Raw genomic sequence first — 20,760 nt, forward strand, 5'->3', positions numbered from 1 at the left:
ACAACATTAAAGCATTCTCTTAAACAACTAAAGTAGATGGGGACTTGTTTTAATATGTGAAAAACAATAAAAAAAAGAAAAAACATTAAATGGCTCCATGCAGCTTGTCAGGCGCAATCCAAGCGTTTAGAAGTCCACAAATCCCAAATTGATTTGAAAAAACGTTATTTTTAAAGCTGAACTCTTCACTGTGGCTGCTGAGCTAAAACCTATACCTCATCTGAAGTGGGTGCACGACCCCAACTGCATGTTGAGGGTGTAAATTACTTTTATTAAAATTTGGGATCTCAGGACTTTAGGAGACTTGGATTACGCCGGACAAGATGCATTTTATGTTTCTTTTTTCATTCATTATGAACAAATGATTTAAAGGGAAGATGTTTCTGATTGTTTCTACAGTTTACACTGTGCCCCTGGAAACTACTACTGAGAGGTGACTGTGTATAAAAGTGCTCATTGTGTGGCAGGCAGGTACCCCCACAGCAGTTGGAGTTATGATGACTTTACTTGCCAGGTCTTTCCATAAACTGCTGCTCAAATGAGGATGTGGAGAGTTTGTCCAAGCATCACTTGTAAAGTTACAATGCACCTCTTTCACAGTGGCTCTGACCTGTTAGACTGCAGGACAGTATAAGTGAACAGTATTTCCTTTTGGGGGGAAAATCTTTAAACATGATAAATGTCTGACATCCCAGCATCTTAACATCATTTCTTACAATAAGTAGAAAAAGGTGGACCTGGAGGATGTTTTGGGTTGACCCTATCCTTTAATCTGAAAACATAAAGGCTGCTTAAAGAAACGTTGAAGCATTTCATTATTTAATGTGAGATTAAAACATAAGCAAGGTTAAGGTCTCATGCATATTCAACTTATATCTTAACGAGAAACTATAGTTATACCCCTTATGAGGGGTTTAGACCCGGCTATATGTCAGTAAATGTATCTACAGAGTTGCTGTTTTACATGAGCTCAACAGGAGGTGTCTCTGTGGTTGGAGTCAGAGTGGGAGTAAACAGAGAAACAGAGAGAGAGCGGATGGAGTAAGGGGCAGAGCAATGCAAGTGTCTGGACAGATAGAAAAAGACTGTGAGAGGGCTGAGATATATACATGTTTACTGTCTGGAGCTACTAGAGTGACTGATTCCTCCTGCTGGAACTCCTCTCTTTACTCAGCGTCCGGATTTATTGAGAAACTTTGATCCAGGAGTCAAGAAATTGTTTGTCTTGATAACAGGGTAAGTCATCTTTGGTTTATCTTCCTGAAAGTGGGAGTCTTCTCAGCTGCTGGAGTACTGCAGACTCTACTTGCATACTCTGAATATCTTATTTTAGTGGAGCTGGTATGTTTTGTTGAACTTTTTAAAAAAAACACAGTGTAAAAGGTGGAATCCCCAGCTGCCACCTGTGTTCTGTATTTACCTAAGATGTCATCTTAGTTTCCATCACCTGCATAATGAAAAGCCATTAAAGACAGGGAATGTGCAAAACAGAGGTCTGCTCCCATAACACACCTCAGGTACATGCTGTTTTTGTGTTTCGTAGTAAACACACAGCCTCGGCTGTAATTCATGAGGAAATGTGAGAGGGAGTCTCTGTGATGGGATCCCACCATTTCAGTTACACAAACCATTTATGAAATGACTGTAATAATTCAGAATTAAAAGAAAATGATGTGGATAATTACATGTTTCAGTGCATTTTTGCGACTGATGTCAAGTTTTCTTTAGTCATAACCATACTTTATATTTTGGAAATTGTTGATCTTTAATTTAAATGAACCATATGTCGACTCATGACAGTGAAGGAAGACATTATGAAAAGTGAGGAACACTTGGCACTTGGTCTATGGCACTTAAATAGATTGCACATTTGTTGCACTGATAAACAGTCAATGAAGAAAAAACTGTCAGACCTGTGGCAGAGAGACATCAAGCACATGTGAGGTCAAAGGTCGACAGCTCTGTGCGGGGATGCAACACTGATATGTGACCCCTGCAGCTCTCAGGTCAGCTGCTACCATATACATATCTGTGTGGGACTGTTCAACAGCCTGAGCTGCAAACAGGCTGAGCAGTGAGTCGGTGGCATCACCCTGAACAGAGCTGAGAGCGCTGTTCAGAACTCCATTAAGAAATCATGACATTCTAATAACTTACATGCATCTGCACAGCTAAGATTTGTCCTACATGACCAATGCCACTTCATTCTGTTTTTGAATGTGGATATTTTTGTTACCTCTACACCAGCCACAGAGACATCAGTGGAGCCTGCAGTCTGAATATGACAGGTATGAATGTCTCTCCTGGGGACTGGATAGGGAAACAGTCTGCGGTACTTTCAGCCTCTCTTAAATCACTTTAAACCACCTATGCAGCAGAACATCCAAAAGCTCATTCATATGGAGTTTAGTCGACTTCATATGGTGGCAGATGGGAAAACTTGGCACTCGTGTCGCTCACACTTGTTTTGATACAAAATGGAATCCTGCCATAAATTGAGAATCGGATTAATTTGAAATGTGCTCTCTCCTGTGGTTACGCAACCCCAGCAATGCTGTGATCGTCACATTTAAACACACTAAAATGGGAAAGCTGAAGCTGAGGAGGTCAAATATGCAGGAGGTGAAAGTTCTCCCTATTTTTATCCCTCCTCATCATTAACTTCAATGCAGCAATACACAAGTAGTCACCTTACTCACACAGAGTCACTATATTTGTTTCCTCCGCCAAGGAGGTTTAAATACTGTATGGCTGTTTGTTTGTCAGCAGCATAATCAACAGATTTCAGTGAAGTTTGATCTGATCTGTGGTCCTTTACGTGGCCAAAGATTGGATAGTTATGGTTATTTCACATTAGAAATGTATGAGTTCTCTGTGGAACTTCTGTGTTGTGCTTGAAGCCAGTCGTAGCCTAAGTTTAGATTAGTTGACTCCATTTCTAATCTAACTGTAGCTACAGTTGCTCTCTGTGGATTTCCCTGGATTGCCGTGAAAAAAACCCCAAAACAACCCGAGTCCTTCACAAAGAAATCCACAATCCAGCAGCATTAAACAACTTAAACAAATTGTCCATGTCACAATCCACAATAAAAAAAGTGATTAATACATGCAACAAATTGGTACATTGAGCCCCTTTAGAGGTCCTGAAGAAACTTTGTGTTCAGGGACCTTGTAATTATTATCTATCAATTTAAATCTTTAAAAAAGGAGTTCTTTTCAACATTCCTCCCACAAATTTGATCCCAAATTCAAAAAAATGGATCATACAATATTTTGATTAGCCCAAAGGTTCTTCGCGTTTGAATCTTTTTATATTTGCAGCCGTCTCTGCTTTGGTCCTGTTTTAATTACAGGTGCTCATGTCCAGGCAATCCTGCCAAATGTGATTGCATTTTACAATTAGGTCAGGCAGACTTAATGTTACAAAAAAGAAAAAATAACATTCTCCTGATTTTGTCAATTTCCCTCTTGCCTTCCTGTCTCTTTCTTTTCTCTGTCTGCCTGTATTCTTCCATGCAGACTTGTGCTGTGCTTGCACTGCATTGTGGGAGTGAAAGTCTCTCTAAACGCTGTAGTTGTCACCTCTTGTCAGAATGAGGTCCCTAGCCCTTGGCCTCTTCTGCCTGTTGTGCTGTGATGCAGTTCGCCTGGACAGACGCCGTCCCAGACCCATTGCAGCCAGAGGGCGAAATGAGACAAGTGCCCAGACCAAAGCAGTGGGTAAGTGAGCAGTAAGTGACCAAAATGAAAAACAAAAATGTGGGTTTGCCTTACAGTATGTTTGTCTATTTCTATCTAAGAAAAAAATTGATGGTTTAGATTTCAGCTCAAACTGAGCTGTGTGTTTGTAGTATTTGCTTCCCTGATCACAAACCTCCATGTCTTTGGTCACAGAGAACTCTTGCAAAGCCACCCCGCTGGATTTCGTTTTCGTCATCGACAGCTCCAGAAGCATCCGCCCCCATGACTACGAGAAGGTCAAGACCTTCATCGTCAACCTGCTCCAGTTCCTGGAGATCAGCCCTGATGCCACTCGGGTAGGTCTGCTCCAGTATGGCAGCGTGGTGCAGCCCGAGTTCTCCCTCAACACCTACGCCACCAAGGCTGAGGTGGAGCAGGCGGTGAGGAACATGGAGCACCTCGCCACAGGGACAATGACCGGTCTGGCCATCCAGTACACCATGGAGACATCCTTCACTGAGGAAGATGGAGCACGACCAGCAAGCCTGCAAATCCCACGAATAGCTATGATTGTGACTGATGGGCGACCTCAGGACACGGTGGAGGAGATTGCAGCTCAGGCGAGGCAGGCCGGGATCCAGATCTTTGCCATCGGAGTCGGCAGGGTGGATATGGACACTCTGAAGACCATAGGGAGTGAGCCACACTCTGAGCATGTGCACCTGGTGGCCAACTTTAGCCAAATAGAAACCCTCATCTCTGTGTTCCAGTCCAAACTGTGTGGAGGTGATCAATCTATTTTCTCTCATTTCATTCCAATATCAATCCTCAATGATGCATGCATGTGTGTTTGCACCCTTTGTTTCAGTATCTGTGCCGGTGTGTGTCCATGCATGTGTTAGGTTCAGAGATGTGTGAGGTGGTGGACCATCAGTGCGAGCACATCTGTGTGAGCAGCCCTGCCTCATACAGGTGCAAGTGCAAGAAAGGCTTCACCCTCAACCCCGATGGGAAGACATGTAAAGGTGAAGGAACTCCTTTTCTTTTCTCTCATCGGATCTGTTCTTTTAAAAATTTTAACCCGGGAAAAGATGGTCAGCTACAATGTTTTTACATTTGCACAGTTATGGAGTATTTAGCCTGTTTTAGCTAGTTGTTTTGGTTTTCCTGCCCAGAACTTATTTGTTAACACAGAACCATCTTGGAAGACGCTTCTATTAACTGTTTGTTAAGGGCAGGACACTTGTTTGTTTAACCTCAAGCGCATAGCACAACGCCTCGTAAATTACGCACACAAACTTGATTCCAAATTAATAATAATGTAGTTCTGTGTCTGTTAGATGTGTTTTGCTAACAAGTTCACCATATCAGCTAAAGAGGTGTCAGTGGCCAAAAAAACCAAACTTATTTACAGGTTTAATTCTGCAAACTCTACTGTGGATGACTGTCATATTTCTCTTCATGTTCTCACTCTGTAGCTGAGGATATGTGTGCTGTGGTGGATCATGGCTGTGAGCACATCTGTTCCAACTTACCTGATGGCTACGAGTGCCGCTGCCGTCCAGGATATCAACTCACCATAGACCTGAAGACATGCAACAGTAATAATACATCTCTTTAGCTTCTTCTTCTCTTCCTTCTTTATCACTAGAGACCCTGACCCCTTCCATCACTTCCTCTTTTTTTTGCTACTTTTAGTTTCGTTACTTTACTCCATTTACCCGAGAACATTTGTTGAATAAAACACAGTGTACTGTATTTTTGCTGGGCCTCTGATCCAAACGAGAGCCGGCATTCTTCCTGCCACTGACGTCCCTCCACCCACTGTTGGAAAAGGACCCTTTTGCTCCTCTGGATGTTAACAGAAAGTAAAGTGGGGGAGATTTCCTGGAGGAAGTGTGCTTTTGCAATCATTGGAGCAGCTGCTGAAATGTGGAGGTGTATCCAGGGTGTCATATTATCACTGAATCAAAACAAGAAGGACTGTTTGATCTTTCCTGTGCTGAGTGGACTTTTTGACAAATTAACGAACTCTTATTGTTATCTATTATCCCTTTTGTTAAATGTTAAGTCATGTTAAGTTACTTAGTGTTCTTGTTTTCTTGGTATATACTGTATGTGTTGATCTGACAGGTGTTATCACAGCAACGGGACTTGTAACTAGTAAAATGAGACGTAATGTTCAAGACAGCAGTTATTGTGTTATTGCTGGAAGTAGTAGTACTGAAGCATAAGAAGAAGTACTCTTGCATTAATAGGTCATTCGTCCTCCTCAGGAATAGACTACTGTGACCTGGGGAACCACGGCTGTGAGCACGACTGTGTCAGCGTTCCAGAGTCCTACATCTGCAGGTGTATGAAGGGCTACGTCCTCAATCTGGATGGCAAAACCTGCAGCAGTAAGTGATTTTATTTTGTGGTAATCAGCTAAAACAACAGTCACAAAGTGACTTCATGGAAACAAATTGAAATCTAATGATAAAATAGTTTCAGACTACATTAGCCTTTCCTTCTAAGTGTCTTCTGCAGAAATGTTTTTTCATTTGTTGATAGTGTTAATGCCTCAATCTCTGTTCTCTACTGTTCATGTCACGCAGAGATTGATCACTGTGCTGATGGCACCCATGGGTGTGAACAGGAGTTTATGAACACAGACGACTCCTGTGTGTGTAAATGCAGATCAGGCTTCACACTCAGGCCTGATAGGAAAACATGCAAGAGTATGTGTCCAATGCTTTTTTCTACTTCCTTGCTGTTTTTTTAAGAAGGAATTCTGTGTGTTTTTACCTGTAGAGCAGGAAAACACTTTAACAATTAAATGCAATTGATTTATGTCTAATGCTCTATGCATTCATGATGAATCTACTAATCAGTTTTGTACAGGATTTTTTTTTACATGATTTTCAATATATCTGTTGGGTAGAGCAGCAACATGGTGTCAGTGCACCCTACATTGTTAATGTTTGTATAGGAAGAGAGCTGATTTGCTGATAACGCTTGGAAAAACTTCAGTTGCTCTTAAATTATAGGGGGACTGTACATGAAAACGTGTCATGTTAAGATTTAGGCCTCAAGATTATTTAGCTGTCTGGAGTTAGGGTCCCTCTGTTTGTGCCCACTGATACAATGGAACATATAAAGAAGAATGCAGGAAAGGAACATACAGTAAACGTCTTCTAAGTAATTGCTCCTTAAGCCTGCCTCACCTGATCAATTATTTATTGCAGAGATTGACCACTGTGCTGATGGCACCCATGGGTGTGAACAGGAGTTTATGAACACAGATGATACCTGTGTGTGTAAATGCAGGAAAGGCTACACACTCAGGCCTGATGGGAAAACATGCAAGAGTAAGTGTCTGATATTTCTTTCCTCTTGTCTTTTCTTCTTATTTCGTGTCATGAAATGTGTTTCACTATGATGTCTTATTGATTTACATACTGTGTAATGTTCTATAGTACATTAATAACTGCAATGTCCTCCTGTTTTCTGGTAGTGCTACAGGATTGTCTGAGCACTTTGCATTTTCTGATTGAGTCCCACAGTCCACACCTTCACAACTGCAGCACAAGAAGAAACTTAATACTGTATTACTATGATCCCAAATGGTGATAAATACTTTCCATTGGTCCCACTGGACTACACTCAAGATTTATTTCATTTTCCCAGTATTGACTCCGTGACTGTTTCCTGCAGAGATTGACCATTGTGCTGATGGGAAACACGGCTGTGAGCAGGAGTTTATGAATACAGAAGATTCATGTGTGTGTAAATGCAGGAAAGGATTCACACTCCGACCTGATGGGAAAACATGTCAAAGTGAGTCCAAGCTCATGTGATGCAGATATGATGGAGATATTCAAAAGCACTAATTTGTTGGATACTACAGAATAGAACTGCCTTGGAATAAATGACATACAGTAAAATTGTCATTTCTGTAGCAGTCAGACGTGTTACTTCTTCTGGTGTGAGTGATTCAGTGTTGAGGTTTCTGATTCATTTCATATTTTGACTTCAATTCATATGAAACTGCGGATGCGTGAGGAAAAGCCTGATTTAAACATAATCTTAATCACATATTTGGCAGTTTAAAAAGTCCAAGTGAACAAATTCAGAATATAATCTTCCATGTTTTCAGTGCTGCTATGACTGAGTCTGTCCCCTCTTCTGGTATTTACATGTTACATCATTTTGAATGACTTTTGAACTAGTTGTGAGGTCAGCGTTAATCCCAGCGCTCACAGAGAATTCTATGTTTTCTCCTCCCCTCCAGATTAACTGGATTTACTGTTTATTTTTCACCAGCATGCACCATTCATGTCCTCAGATACCAATTAGTCTAACAATGATGCTGATGATGAAAACAGAGGACAATTAAGAATTCAAATTACCATGATTGCAAATTGTAATTGTAATGACTCCAACAAATCAGGGCCTTTCACAATATATATGATATATGATGATATGAGAAAAGTTTTTTGAACACTTATATGTGCCACAGCAACATCATACTAATACTGTTTCTCTTTAAACTCGCAGGTCTGGATCTGTGTCAGACAGTGGACCATGGCTGTGAACATCAGTGTGTCAGCACCAATGATTCCTACATCTGCAGATGTTTTGAAGGATATATGTTGGCTGAAGATGGGAAGAGCTGCAAAAGTATGATCTCTGTGATACAGACTCTCTCCCTTCAGAATTTAAGTAAAAATACATAAAGCATGTGTTTGATGTTTCTGACAGAGGCAGAGTGTGGCGATGGAGTCATGGATCTGGTTTTTGTGATCGACGGCTCTAAGAGTCTGGGCCCTGCCAACTTTGGGCGGGTCAAGCAGTTTGTGAACAGCATTGTGGACTCGCTGGACATTTCCAGGACAGGCACACATGTTGGCCTTCTTCAGTACTCCACAAAGGTGCGGACGGAGTTCACCCTGGGCCAGTACACCACAGCGCAGGGCATCAAACAGGCTGTATCCCGGATGCAGTATATGGGGAGAGGCTCCATGACTGGCTCTGCCTTACGTCACATGTTTGAGTCCAGCTTTTCAGCTAAAGAAGGAGCCAGGTCTAACATCCCTCGTGTCAGCATTGTGTTTACTGATGGAAGATCCCAGGATGATGTGTCTGGGTGGGCTACTAAAGCAAAGGACTCTGGTACATTTCCCGTCTTGTCTTGCCAGTCAGATGCACGGCAGTTTTTTATCAACGTTATTTGTAATAAGAGTTTCTTGTCATTATCTTGTTCTCTGTTCTTTTCAGGGGTCACAATATACGCTTTGGGTATTGGCAAAGCCATTGAACAGGAGCTGAGAGAAATAGCTTCAGAGCCTGACGAGAAGCACCTTTATTATGCTGAAGATTTTGAGCAAATGGGAGAAATCACAAAGAAGCTCAAGTACAGGATATGTAAAGGTACTAACTAAAATATGCTTGAACCCACCAAACACAGTGTCCAGAATTGTGTTAAGTGCTCATAGTTAAAATCTATAAAAATGTCTAACCAAGTGACCAGTGATATTTCATCCGACAGGCCAGTTTCTTGTGAACATTTTCTTCTATTGAAGTGGTGCGTCACTGCCACCTGCTGTTGCCATGATGATCAATGCTTCCAGGCACTACAGGCAGTAACATTGTGCAAAGACATATCACATAACACACATATCACTCCTAACTGTGTCCCACCCACATCTACATATACGACAGTCTTTACAGATAGAGACAGGAGGGAAATACTAGAAGAGATAGGGTGAGGAAAGGGGTAAGATAGGGAAGGTAAGAAAAAAAGTAAACAGATCTGATGGCAGGAAGATCTTTTCATTTATTTTTTTTCTCTCCCCGCAGACAAACCATCTGATGAAAACATGTGCCAGTGTGAGAACGTGATAATGTTTCAAAACCAGGTGGCTGAGAAGCTGAAGAACCTGGTGCAGAATAATATCCTTTAATAAAACACAGTCAACTTCACAGTTACTGGAACATTCAATATGTTTGTTTTTTGCAGTCTTAGGCGGATTTACCCCTGCTATACTCCAGTGCAAATAAATAGAACTCCATGCTAAAAATGTGTTTAACTGTTTAAAAACAGAAACATAATCACTACAGACTACGTGACTATGCAGCACTAGTGAAGTGTCCAAAAGTGATTCATGTGTCAATTGTGGACTGTTTTGTGCTGTTTCTAACCTTGAACAACATTGGAAAATAACCTAGTATGTTACTATTTGTTATTAGTTACTTGGTCCTTAGGGTAACATTTTAATATAAGTTAAACAGGGGTAAACACCATGATGGGTTCTTTGTTTTATGATTTATAGAAACAAATGTGTCTTAATTCTGACACTAATTGTGAGGAATCAAGCAAGGCAGGGACATAAGACATTTTTTTCAGGGTTTTATTTGAAAACACCATGACAAATAATGCAGCTCTTTCTAGCTTCAAACCATACAATGAGCTACAGGAACTAGCAATGAACATACTGAAATGACTAACTGACAAAGAGACAAAGGGGGGAAACATTTATATTTGTTTGACTAGGCAATGAACACAAAGGAGAGGATAAGGGAACATACTATACACAGAGGTGGAAGAAATGTTCAGATCCTACAGTGGGAACTTAGTCTCTCAAGCAAAGTTAAATATACTTAAAGTACCAAAAGTAAAAGTACTCATTCTGAATAATTCCAGATCATATGACATTACTGGATTATAGTTAGTGATGCAGTAATGTATACATCCCTTTAATGTTGTAGCTGGTAAAGGTGGAGGTGGAAACTACTTTGCATACTTCTGGGTAGCTCAAATTATTTTTTAATGTATATGTATATTCATTTAATGTATTATTAATCATCTAAATCTACAAAGTAACTAGAAACCAAAGCTATCAAATACATTTTGCAGAGTGAAAAGCACAATATTTGCCTCCAAAGTAGAAGTATTAAGTAACACAAAATGGAATTTCTTAACTAAAGTACAAGTACCTCAAAATTGTACTTAGTACTTGAGTAGGCAATTATACAATATGTTAAAGTGAAGTGATGAAATTAACATTAACTTAATTTGTATGCCTTTACTCTGAATGATTTAAAACAGAATTCATAGAATGGCATGTATGAAGTCATAACTTGTGTTAGGTTACAATCACTCTGTGCAAAAGAACTTTTCAAACGCTGTCTTTTCATTTCTCTCTGCATCTTTCCTTAACGTGCATACTTGAAGCCATGTCAAAGAAGCTGGAGACCCTCGAGAATCAACTTGTGCTCAAATGAAAGGCTGAGACGCCCCCACCCCGCAGTGTAGCATTCACAGAGGATCCATTTAATCCTGCTGCACGAGCTACACTGAATCATATGCAAATGCGATGCTTTCTACTGAAGCTATTTATACACTTTTGTATACAACACAGTGTATTTTTGTCTGTAATTTTCTTTGTGTAATGCAAATCAAGTTAATACTTTTGTACAGTAAACTGACAAATAAACATTTTACATTTTAACATTTTTGGTTTGTTTTCAATCAGGCTTTATGACAATGTGGGTTATTTTTAGACAGTATCCAAGTCATCTATTGTACTTAACCATTTCTCACAACAGACAGAAAAAATAATATAAACTATCCATTCAGTAATAGTAATATAAAAAAACACTACAAAATAACCACTTCATACAGAAATGCATACATTGCGTGCATGTGCTACCCTAAACATTACCACCAGGTGGTGGATCTCTTCCAGATGGGACACTCCTATAAAGGGGAGGAAACTAGCTCTGAGCACATGTTTTCCTCCTCCTCCTCCTCCTTCTATATGAATAGTGTGACTGTGAGCAGGAGACATTCAGGGAACATTCAGCAGTAGTGCCTGCACTGCTTAGCTGCACTCTCACAACAGATCTGGGGCAAGAGGGCAGCAGGCCATGCATAAACACACAAAGAGGCCAGAGGAGATAATGGTGCCCAGCTTCTCTTAGGAACTGAAGAGCTGTACTGTAGCTGTCCATGTTCTCGCTGCCAGACAGGCTCTGTCTTTGCTAACAGAGAGCACTGTGGACTTGTCTTTGCTACTACATTAAGGTCCAAGTTTTTTTTTCATTCATCTCAACTCTTTTTCTCAAACATGGGGTGCTCTTCATCCAGTGCACAGACTGTTGATCAAGAGAAAAGACCAGGTACAAAGCCAGAGGAGAGCAATGGAGATACAGTGGGTAAGTAGTGATCATCTATGTTGAGTTTGTGTCTTATCTTGTTGTCTTTGTTTTTTTTTAAACTGGTGAGCATGAAATATGATTTATACATTTCTGTCAGGATGTATACAGTAGTTGCTCTAAGCTAGTTAGATGTGTTGAGTCCAGTCTGGCTGAGGGGTGTGTGACTGCAGATCTGGTACATCGTGTGCTTTCTCCTCTGCTGCACAGCATACTACAGTTCCTCCAGGAAGAGAATTATTCATGTTCACCCACTTTCCCCGAAGTGGTTGCTATTTATTTTTAGTCAGTCATCCCCAGCCTGACGTCCATCGAAAGTGTGCTGACAAAAACTGCATGACTTATTGATGAAATAGAACCTGAGAAGGAGCTGACATCTATGATCCTGTTTAGTTCTTGATATTCCATAAAGCTAATTGGGCATTTAAATGTAGATGAAGCTAGATTTGTAGAATTAAGATAAAGCTCCTGTGTGAAAGCCATCTAGCAGGGTTTTGCAGTCTATCTGCAGCCTGAGGCAAGGGCTGTAACCCAACCTGTTTTCTGCCACTGTGCAGTTGTCTGATCTGTGACTTTAGGTGTTTTAACACATGTAAAAACAGGTATTTTTCTGCAAGATACATAGGGATATTATGCAAAAGATAGTATGCAACTTCTGCGTGCTTCCAAAGTGTTTATGCAAAGGTTTCCCCAAAAAGTACGTCGCTTAGATTGCCATCTTTGCATGCATGAGAAGGAGTGTTTGAAATTTGCTCCAGGAATTTACAGGTCACACAATGGATGCAGGATTGCAAAGGAGAAAGAGGAGGGGCTAGAAGATTGATGCCAAAGTGAAATGTTTTCAGGCTACTCTCAAATTCCTGTGCATGGGACAGCAAAGCCCGGCTCTGAAGCAGTTTAGCATCACAACATTAAAGTCTGACTAGTGCTTGATTTTACTGGCTGATGCCGATACCGGTATGAGGAAGTAAAAACAATTCTGATATATCAGGCGATAAACACAAAGTTGTTGCAATGATCCCTTGACTGTGGTTGCGACAAAGATGTGTAAAGGAGGCAGCGTATTTCAACATCTCAACATTTTAACAGTAAACTTTATTGCGTCTTTTTTTTAAACCCAAACCATGTTTTCCTAAGCCTAGCCAAGTGTATTTGTTGCCAAAACTTAAACAAGTATTTTATTTACATAAACCTAATCAAACAGCAACAGAAAACTATAAAGAGACAGAAAATTAAAGATGAATGAATGAAAAATAACAAGTGAATCGTAAAATAATATAGCCCAAACAGGATTTACACCCTGCTCTCCATTTGAGAGTCCTATACATAGCCCACTCAACCACAACTGCTTCAAGGTGTGGTTTCCGTCGCTATTTCTGTTAAGTTGAAATGATGGTCCTGGAGCAACATCTACTATGATGTTCTAGGGACATCATGACAGCGTTTCAATAATGGTCCTGAAAAAGATTAATTATCATAATCTAGGAAAAACACCAACACAGCGACATCAGATAGACCATCAGGAAACATACAGTATACGCCTATTCCCATATATCAGCTGAGGCTATCATCAAACCGACATATCATTCAGGCTCTACTTAACATGTAGTCATGCTCTCGTGGCCTTGGTTTGTTTGGCTCTGCATATGGACTCTGTGTTCAAGCCTGTGCAGACGCCCACCAAGAGGCCTGACAGACCATGATTGTCTATTCATGACTCCGACCCACTTGCACATGGATATGTCATGCCAGGCACGGCTGCATGTACAGTATGTTCTCACTGCATCTTCCCACATACACACGACTGTCATTGTTAGAAAGTAATTCCTTTGTGCAAGTGATTGCTCAAGTTAACTTAACACTTAAAGCGAATGACCAAAGTGTTTTGTACCTAATCATAGCTGGCATAGCTCCTCTGTACTTATGTACAGCGTTTCCATCTTCCACTATGTCACTGTGTGATGTGTGTGTCAGGACATTGTCCCTCCAGCCAGCTATGATCACCTGGAGAAGCTCTTGTCCCTTTCCAGGCTCTTACATCACCCCAACAAGAAAACCAGTTATTGTGCTCTTTGCCCGGGCAGCCTTCTCTAAACATGGCTGAATGGGTGGAGGTTTAAATCATACAGTGTACAGTCTGTCTACCAGACCAGCTGTATGCCATCCAAGCCACCACTGGTCCCATCCCCTGTCCGGGCCCCCCTGTCTGCCCCCCTCCCTCCCCTCTGTGCTCTTGGCCAGCCATGGCACTGTTTTGACTGGGATCTCTGTCATCTCTGGCTGCTAAATCATGTTGACACACAAGTCATCCATGCCGGGAGAGGCCGTCTCCGTCCCGACCCAAACACACATTCACACTTTTCAATAGCGGTTCTCTCCTGCTGTGCAGACAACAGCTTTGTATTGTCTGTTATAGTTGGTGGATATCTGCTTAAAGAAGTGGAAACTGATGGAAAACATGTTTAAATCTATAACGGGAAAGCGTGATAAGTCAAAGGCTTTTTATAAGGAGTTAAAGCTCGTGGAAACACCCGTCTTAAAAAACTCCGCTTTTGAAATTATTCACTCTTATAATTAGCAATATTTCACTTCACATAAACACTTTATTTTGTGCTGTGTGTTCTTCCACTGGCTGATTTGAGTTGCCAGGCCGTCACATTCCCTTCCACCCATCACTCTCGGATCTTTTTACCACATCTGACAGACAAGTAAAACCAGGAAGCAGCAGCGTCCAAACTGTCCACCCGTTCAGCTTCTGGTTTATCTCATTTGTGAATAAAGTGTTGCTGCTGAGGAAAACACTGATACAAGACCCTTCAAAAGTCTCTGTCGGGTCGCTGTGATTCCTGTAACTGAGACGTGTGTTGCAGTTCCTGTGTATAAGTATCCGAACCCTCTATTGTTCCTCATCTGCTGTTCACATCCACAGTTATGAGAGCAGGGGTCAGGGAATGAGAATAAAGGTAGGGTGTCTCCCCAGAGGCAAGCCAGCAAAGCCATAGTCACGTGTATTTTATTTCCTCTGAGAGTGACTTGCGTGTCCTCAGGGATTTAGGCAAACACAAGCTTCAACGAATCTTATTTTTCAACTACGGAAATGAAAGGATGTTTTCTCTAGCACGCAGTCTGTGTGCCATATTGCCTTATTTCCTATCATCCTGCCTTCCATGTTAAGTTAAGCTGCTGTTTTGCTGTATTTACGGTTTTATGTGTTTGGCACAACAGGAGTTGAGGTAATGTTCATCCGTGAATTATTGTGCACATGCACATAAAAATGTTTTTTAATGACATTTCATAGGGTTAATATTAAGCTTCACTCTCCTGATTCATAATGAAGCAGATTTTTAGCAGACTGTCACTTTGAAACCAGTTTATAGTCGCATTTTATATGTTCAGGAAAAGAACTTACAGGGAAATATGTGACGATACAGAAGTTGGTTCGTGAATGGTTGAATGTCTCAGTTAGAGTCCATTTCATTATATTATAAGTTGACAAAAGTGTCGTCATGACGAATGTGGTAATTTATTAACAAACCCATTCAATCTATAGATTAACTCAAGGACCCCCCAGAAGTTTTAAGCTCAGTCTAATGAAGAATCTTCCTCGGAAGCTTTTATTGTTGCTCAGCGTTGTCATGTAGGTACTGTTACAGATTAACAACCCGTCGCTAAAGGACTGATGAAGACTGATAAGCCATACTTGCAAGTCATAAATCCTAATCAAGCCTCTCTTTTGTCACCCTGTATTGACAGCGGTCAGAAATGGGTTCATCGCAGAAGATGCACAAACCATCGAGGACCAGATGCAGTTGCCCGTGCAGACTGCCTTACCAGAAGATCTTCAACCGGGAGCCGATGACGAGGCGGAGGCCGTGTTGATAGCCCTGGAGGCCCAGGAGGATCTCGGCTCTGGGGAGGACCTACTGGCTGTTCCTGAGCCACAGCCAGAAGCTGTTGCCCCTGCAGAGCCAGCTCCAGAGTCTGCTGCTCCAGCTGAACCCACCACTGAACCCGAGGCTGCTGTAGTGGTGGTGGAGGCAATATCCCCTGTGGAGGAAGCTGCCCCTGTAGAAACTGTTGTAGCTGAGGCTGCACCCGAGGTCGAAGCCATTGTTGAGGCCACAGAGGAGGCCCCTGCTGCCGAATCTGTTGTAGCTTTGCAGGCAGAGGCCCCTGCTGTTGTTGAGGAGGTGACGGCTGTGCCAGCAGAGGCCTCTCCTGAAGTTGCCGCCCCTGCTGTTGAACCTGTTATATCTGAGCCAGCAGAGGCCCCAGTGGTTGTGGAGGAGGCCCCAGCTGTAGCGGCTGAGGCCCCTGCTGAAGTGGCTTCTGTAGAGGCAGAGGCTCCAACTGACAATGCTGCACCAGTTACCGCCTCAGCAGCACCATGTGAAACCTCAGAACCAAGTGAAACATCAGCACCAGCACCAAGTGAGGCTGCTGCACCGGCTGAAACAGCTGCACCGGCTGAAACAGCTGCACCAGTTGAAGCTGCTGTGCCAGCTGCACCAGTTGAAGCTGCTGTGCCAGCTGCAGCCGCTGCGCCAGCTGAAGCTGAAACGCCAGTTGAGGCTGAAACACCAGTTGAGGCTGCAGCGCCAGTTGAGGCTGCAGCGCCTGCTGAAGCTGCAGCGCCAGCTGAAGCTGAAGCGGCTGTTGAAGCTGCTGCGCCAGCTGAAGTTGCAGCCTCAGCTGAAGGTGTAGTGCCAGAGGAGGCTTCAGCACCAAGTGAGGCTTCAGTAGCAGCTGCGCCTGTAGAGGCAGCAGATACTATAATAATCCCAGAGATTGCTGTAGCAACTATTCCAGAGATGCTTCCATTATCTCCAGCCAAGGTAGAGACCCCCGCTGAGCCTCAGCCTGCTGTTGAGGAGCCAGCAGTACCTCCAGCAGCCCCCGCTGAGACTGCCTCACCAGCACAGGCAGCTACACCAGCTGTTTCAGAAACCTCTTCAGAAGCAGCCCCAGAAGCTCCAGCAGCAACTGTTACCACGGCAGCCCCAGCAGAGACTCCTGTGGTTGACTCTGCAGCACCCTCAGCACCTGCAGGTTTGAATCTCTGATTCTATATTGCTCTCTACCTTATATCATCAGAAATTTTAAGTAGTTGTTCTGCATAGTCCAGTAAAGAAATCAATGCTTTACACCACCTTAGTAATTAGAAATCATTTGTACAGCATTAATGGTAAGATATCAGAGCAGTAGCTCTGTAAAGCAGATTTTCATTTGTCTTCTACGTGTGACAGTTGACACACTGCAATGCAGCGCGGTCACATTTTTTCAATAGAAGTATTAACGGCTGATGGATAACAATAGGATTCCAGTGATTGATGGCTCCAATTGTTAGGGAGAGTACAGCATGTCTTGAGGGAGTTTACGACTCAGTGGTTTACATTATTAAACACTGAATTGTTTCCAGGCAAACCTGTCATGCTAACTTTGACTCAAGGGAGTCACACCGTGCTTTAACCTGCCTAATAAAGCATGATCAACAAATGCTGACAGACAAACAGTTCAGTGTTGCCACTGGCTAAACTAGCTGGGGAATCTATGCAAACATGCATCTGGCACTAAACATGTGCAAACAAGCAGAAAAAGCTTAGAAAGAGAAGAGACAGATAAAGCTAAGTAATGTGCACACAGATAAGGAGATTTTGTTTACATCCTGGTGAACAATTACACCAGCCAATCCATCTACCTGTTAAACACATGGCCCAATGTCTCACTTTTACATCACCCCCTTCTATTGCTAACTAAGAGGGTATCCAACAGAAACAAGCACGGTTAGCAACATGAAGCTGTGAGTAAACCATTCAACTGTTCATGTAATAAACAATCCTTCACATAGGTTCCCGTCTGTGATTAGTTGGAGCTGACAGGATGAACAGGATATTGTTGGGCCGCAAGGCTGAACAGATAACACAGTGTGGGGAACAGAAAGCAGCTACACACTCTGCCAGTGAGAAACGAAGGCCTGTCTTGAGTGTGTCGATTATGGCAGGAGCATGTTGTCAGCACAACAGCTCCAGTCACGCAACTCTCACTCATTGTACTCTATTGTGGACTGACTACAGAATAATCATGCCCTGCTGCTTCGAATTACATAAGACAATGTAAATGCTCCACAAGCCTGACTGGAATCAGACTTGTGCAAAAAATGTCAAACAGTTTTCACGGCTTTAAAGAGAAATTCAGTCATAATGTGTTTGTGATGACTCTGCACCTTTACACTACTGCAGTTCAAATTCATTCGGAGTATGTTGTAGTGATGTTATTTCTTCACTCAGCACTGAAGCTAATGGTTTTAAGACAGGTACAGACACAGCAGTCCTGTTTTTACGTGCCTGGCTAATATATGTGGAATTTGACACCTTTTCACTACAAAGTAAAGTGATATTCTGGTTAAAATCTGTCTTTATTTAGAAAAACTGATGACTGAAACTATTTCAAATCAGTGTGCTAATTATCAAGTATGTATTCTACATATTAACTCATTAAATGCACAGTTCCTCCAGTGGTCAGTTGACCTGGCTGAGGCGTTGAGCTTGCACAGCCTGAACCCCACTCTTTACTCTGAGAGAACATGTTGTACTTTTAGGGCAGAGACGCCCCTCCAGGCAGCACGTGTAAAATACTGGTCTGGTGAGGAAGACCTATTACATAACTTTTATGAGACTTTTTCTCCAGAGGCTCAGCATAGCATGTGTGCGTGTGTGTGTGTGTGTGTCAGAAGCCAGGTACATCACTAGTAAACCTGTTCAACAGAACCAGATGTGGTTTAGAAGGAATGTTCGTGCTTCACTTCTCCTCTGTGGTGCCATGTGACGGGAGTTTTGTCTTCAGTTTGGTGGCGATGAAGTCGTATGTGAAACAAGCTCAGCGTGCCCTCAGCGTGAAAGACTACAGTGTGGCTTATATAGAATGAAAATGTCATATTGACTTCTTCTCAATCTCTCTGTGTGTGTGTAGTGGTGTCTGCAACTGAGGAGAACGCCAAAAAGGAGGATTGAGTTGGTAAGAGCACAACCACAAACCACACTTTAACCTAACGAAAATATGACAGGATCAGCTCAGTATCCTGCACTGTATACACTCTCAAAAAACACTGAAATGTAATGAAATGTCTTGGGCTTGTCTCACTCATATCCTTTATCTTCTTTCAGAGAGAAGCGGTTGACCAAAATAACCAAAGTCCCAAAGCTACCATTGTAAGAAAAGTGGAAGAGAAACAAGACAAAGCGACAAACACCACATTTTCAGTATTGTCTGACCAAACTGTACACCAGATAATTAATATGCATGGTGCCTTAATAACATGTGGGTTTAGGAAAGATCAGGATTTTTCCTACATTTGTAAATATGAACTAAGTTTTTCTACTGAGACCATACGTGCCTGGAGCCACATTCTCTACATACAGGCCTATGCAAAGAAATTCTTCAAAAACATTTACTAGGATAGGTTGGATGAGACAAGAGGGTGCAATATCCTGTGAAATCTGTGTGAGTGTGATGGACTAGGGAAGGATGATGTTTAAAATAGCTGCTTCTGAGGAATAAAAGCCAAAACACGACTGTGAATAAAAAATTATGCAAAGCGCTCAAGGTGACGAAAACACCGCACTGGGTGGATGAACAACACACATCTTAAATTCCTATCACTTCTATGAAATTAATTTTTAAAAGATCACATTTGAATTCAGCCATGAATCCACATTGTTGTTTGGTGTTTACACATTATTTAATTGCAGCCTTTCTAATAAGGTTCATTTGATTAATAGGAATGACAGTACTAAGTGTTGAGTAACAGAGTGTACAGTGTAATACTGATAAGCACTACTGTAAGTCAAATCCATGTTTTCTTCATTAGTTTTCATAGAAAAATCATGAATAAAATGTGTTTTTGTTTTGTGTATGGAAGTAAAAGGCATGCGGGTGGTATACAAAAGATTAGTAATGACATAATGAGTCAATCCCAGGTTGAGGATGCAGATGATCCACGTACCGACATGTCATCTTGCTGTTCCATGAAGCCATTTTGTGCAGCTGTACTGTAGCTGGCAGATGTTAATAACATTCTCTCCTTCAAAATAAACGCATTTCCAACTTTAAATTTAAAGGCATCACAAGGCCGGGCAATGCTGATGTCATATGCACATTGGTTTTGATTTGAGTGCATTACATACATGTGTAGCACAGTAAGAGATCACCTATAGGACATGATTTATAAATTATCTTTAGCTCTACATGCTGTGTTAAAAGTGTAAAGTTCTGTTATTTCAATTGTGTAAGATGTGATGGGCGTTGTGGGAACAAAAACTTGTTTTGATGTCTGGTATCTTTTTTCATCTGTTTCTTTCTCTGTAATATATTCATTTTCTGAGCTTTGTCTATGATTCTGCTAACCTAGTGTACAGAATAAAGTTTTACTCACTAATATATGTGCTTTTTGTTTTTTAAGTGAAATTGGGAAACTACTGTGTATAGTTGTGTATTTGTTGTGTATGTTAAAAAAAAGAAAGAAAATGCATACATAAAAAAAATGCAAACTCAGTAAGCTGAGGCTCACATCTCAGAGTGCTGAGGACACAGTATATCATGCAAAGGTACAGAACTGGCCTTTAAACAGTTGTTTTTCATTATGTGGCCTGTAATCTCACAACTATTTAAGCAACACATTAATAACTGATTCAGGCAGGCTCATTTTGGAACAATGTCATGTAAACAACTACATATCTATCCACCACACTACTCTATGACTTTCTGCTGTGCACAGAAACTAGGAAAGTAGCCCTTGGTAATTTAAATGTGTAGTATGTGCTCAGAACATGCCCAGGCTTGACCTCACATCATTTAAAATGAGTTCATACCCCAGCTTCTCAT

General features: G+C 41.6%; 2 protein-coding genes across 2 annotated transcripts; both read left to right on the plus strand.

The window, feature by feature from the left end:
• Window positions 1-1,097: 1,097 nt before the first annotated feature.
• Window positions 1,098-11,132, plus strand: LOC311259585 (matrilin-2-like). The gene is made up of 14 exons (XM_084356819.1): window positions 1,098-1,236; window positions 3,520-3,720; window positions 3,895-4,467; window positions 4,584-4,706; window positions 5,160-5,282; window positions 5,958-6,080; window positions 6,279-6,401; window positions 6,909-7,031; window positions 7,378-7,500; window positions 8,221-8,343; window positions 8,425-8,835; window positions 8,941-9,093; window positions 9,523-9,615; window positions 10,892-11,132. Exons 2-14 carry the CDS (start codon window positions 3,594-3,596, stop codon window positions 10,945-10,947), a joined length of 2,274 nt encoding a protein of 757 aa, XP_084212945.1. The 5' UTR covers window positions 1,098-1,236; window positions 3,520-3,593; the 3' UTR covers window positions 10,948-11,132.
• A 365-nt stretch (window positions 11,133-11,497) lies between these two features.
• LOC311259267 (uncharacterized protein) lies at window positions 11,498-20,316 on the plus strand. The gene is made up of 4 exons (XM_084356306.1): window positions 11,498-11,880; window positions 15,634-16,929; window positions 18,850-18,894; window positions 19,044-20,316. The coding sequence occupies exons 1-3, from the start codon at window positions 11,793-11,795 to the stop codon at window positions 18,888-18,890; spliced, it is 1,425 nt and encodes a 474-aa protein (XP_084212432.1). The 5' UTR covers window positions 11,498-11,792; the 3' UTR covers window positions 18,891-18,894; window positions 19,044-20,316.
• Window positions 20,317-20,760: the final 444 nt, after the last annotated feature.

The sequence above is a fragment of the Pagrus pagrus genome (assembly GCF_965226575.1).
Source record: "Pagrus pagrus genome assembly, chromosome: 7".
In the NCBI taxonomy this organism is placed as follows: domain Eukaryota; kingdom Metazoa; phylum Chordata; class Actinopteri; order Spariformes; family Sparidae; genus Pagrus; species Pagrus pagrus.

Bases quoted from the DNA above. Each gene is read 5' to 3' on its own strand.
- LOC311259585 (XM_084356819.1), top strand. From the start codon at position 3,594: ATGAGGTCCCTAGCCCTTGGCCTCTTCTGCCTGTTGTGCTGTGATGCA. The intron at 6,402-6,908 runs GTATGTGTCCAA...TATTTATTGCAG, and splicing joins TGATAGGAAAACATGCAAGA to AGATTGACCACTGTGCTGAT. The intron at 7,032-7,377 runs GTAAGTGTCTGA...TGTTTCCTGCAG, and splicing joins TGATGGGAAAACATGCAAGA to AGATTGACCATTGTGCTGAT.
- LOC311259267 (XM_084356306.1), top strand. From the start codon at position 11,793: ATGGGGTGCTCTTCATCCAGTGCACAGACTGTTGATCAAGAGAAAAGA. The intron at 11,881-15,633 runs GTAAGTAGTGAT...CTGTATTGACAG, and splicing joins GAGCAATGGAGATACAGTGG to CGGTCAGAAATGGGTTCATC. The intron at 16,930-18,849 runs GTTTGAATCTCT...GTGTGTGTGTAG, and splicing joins AGCACCCTCAGCACCTGCAG to TGGTGTCTGCAACTGAGGAG.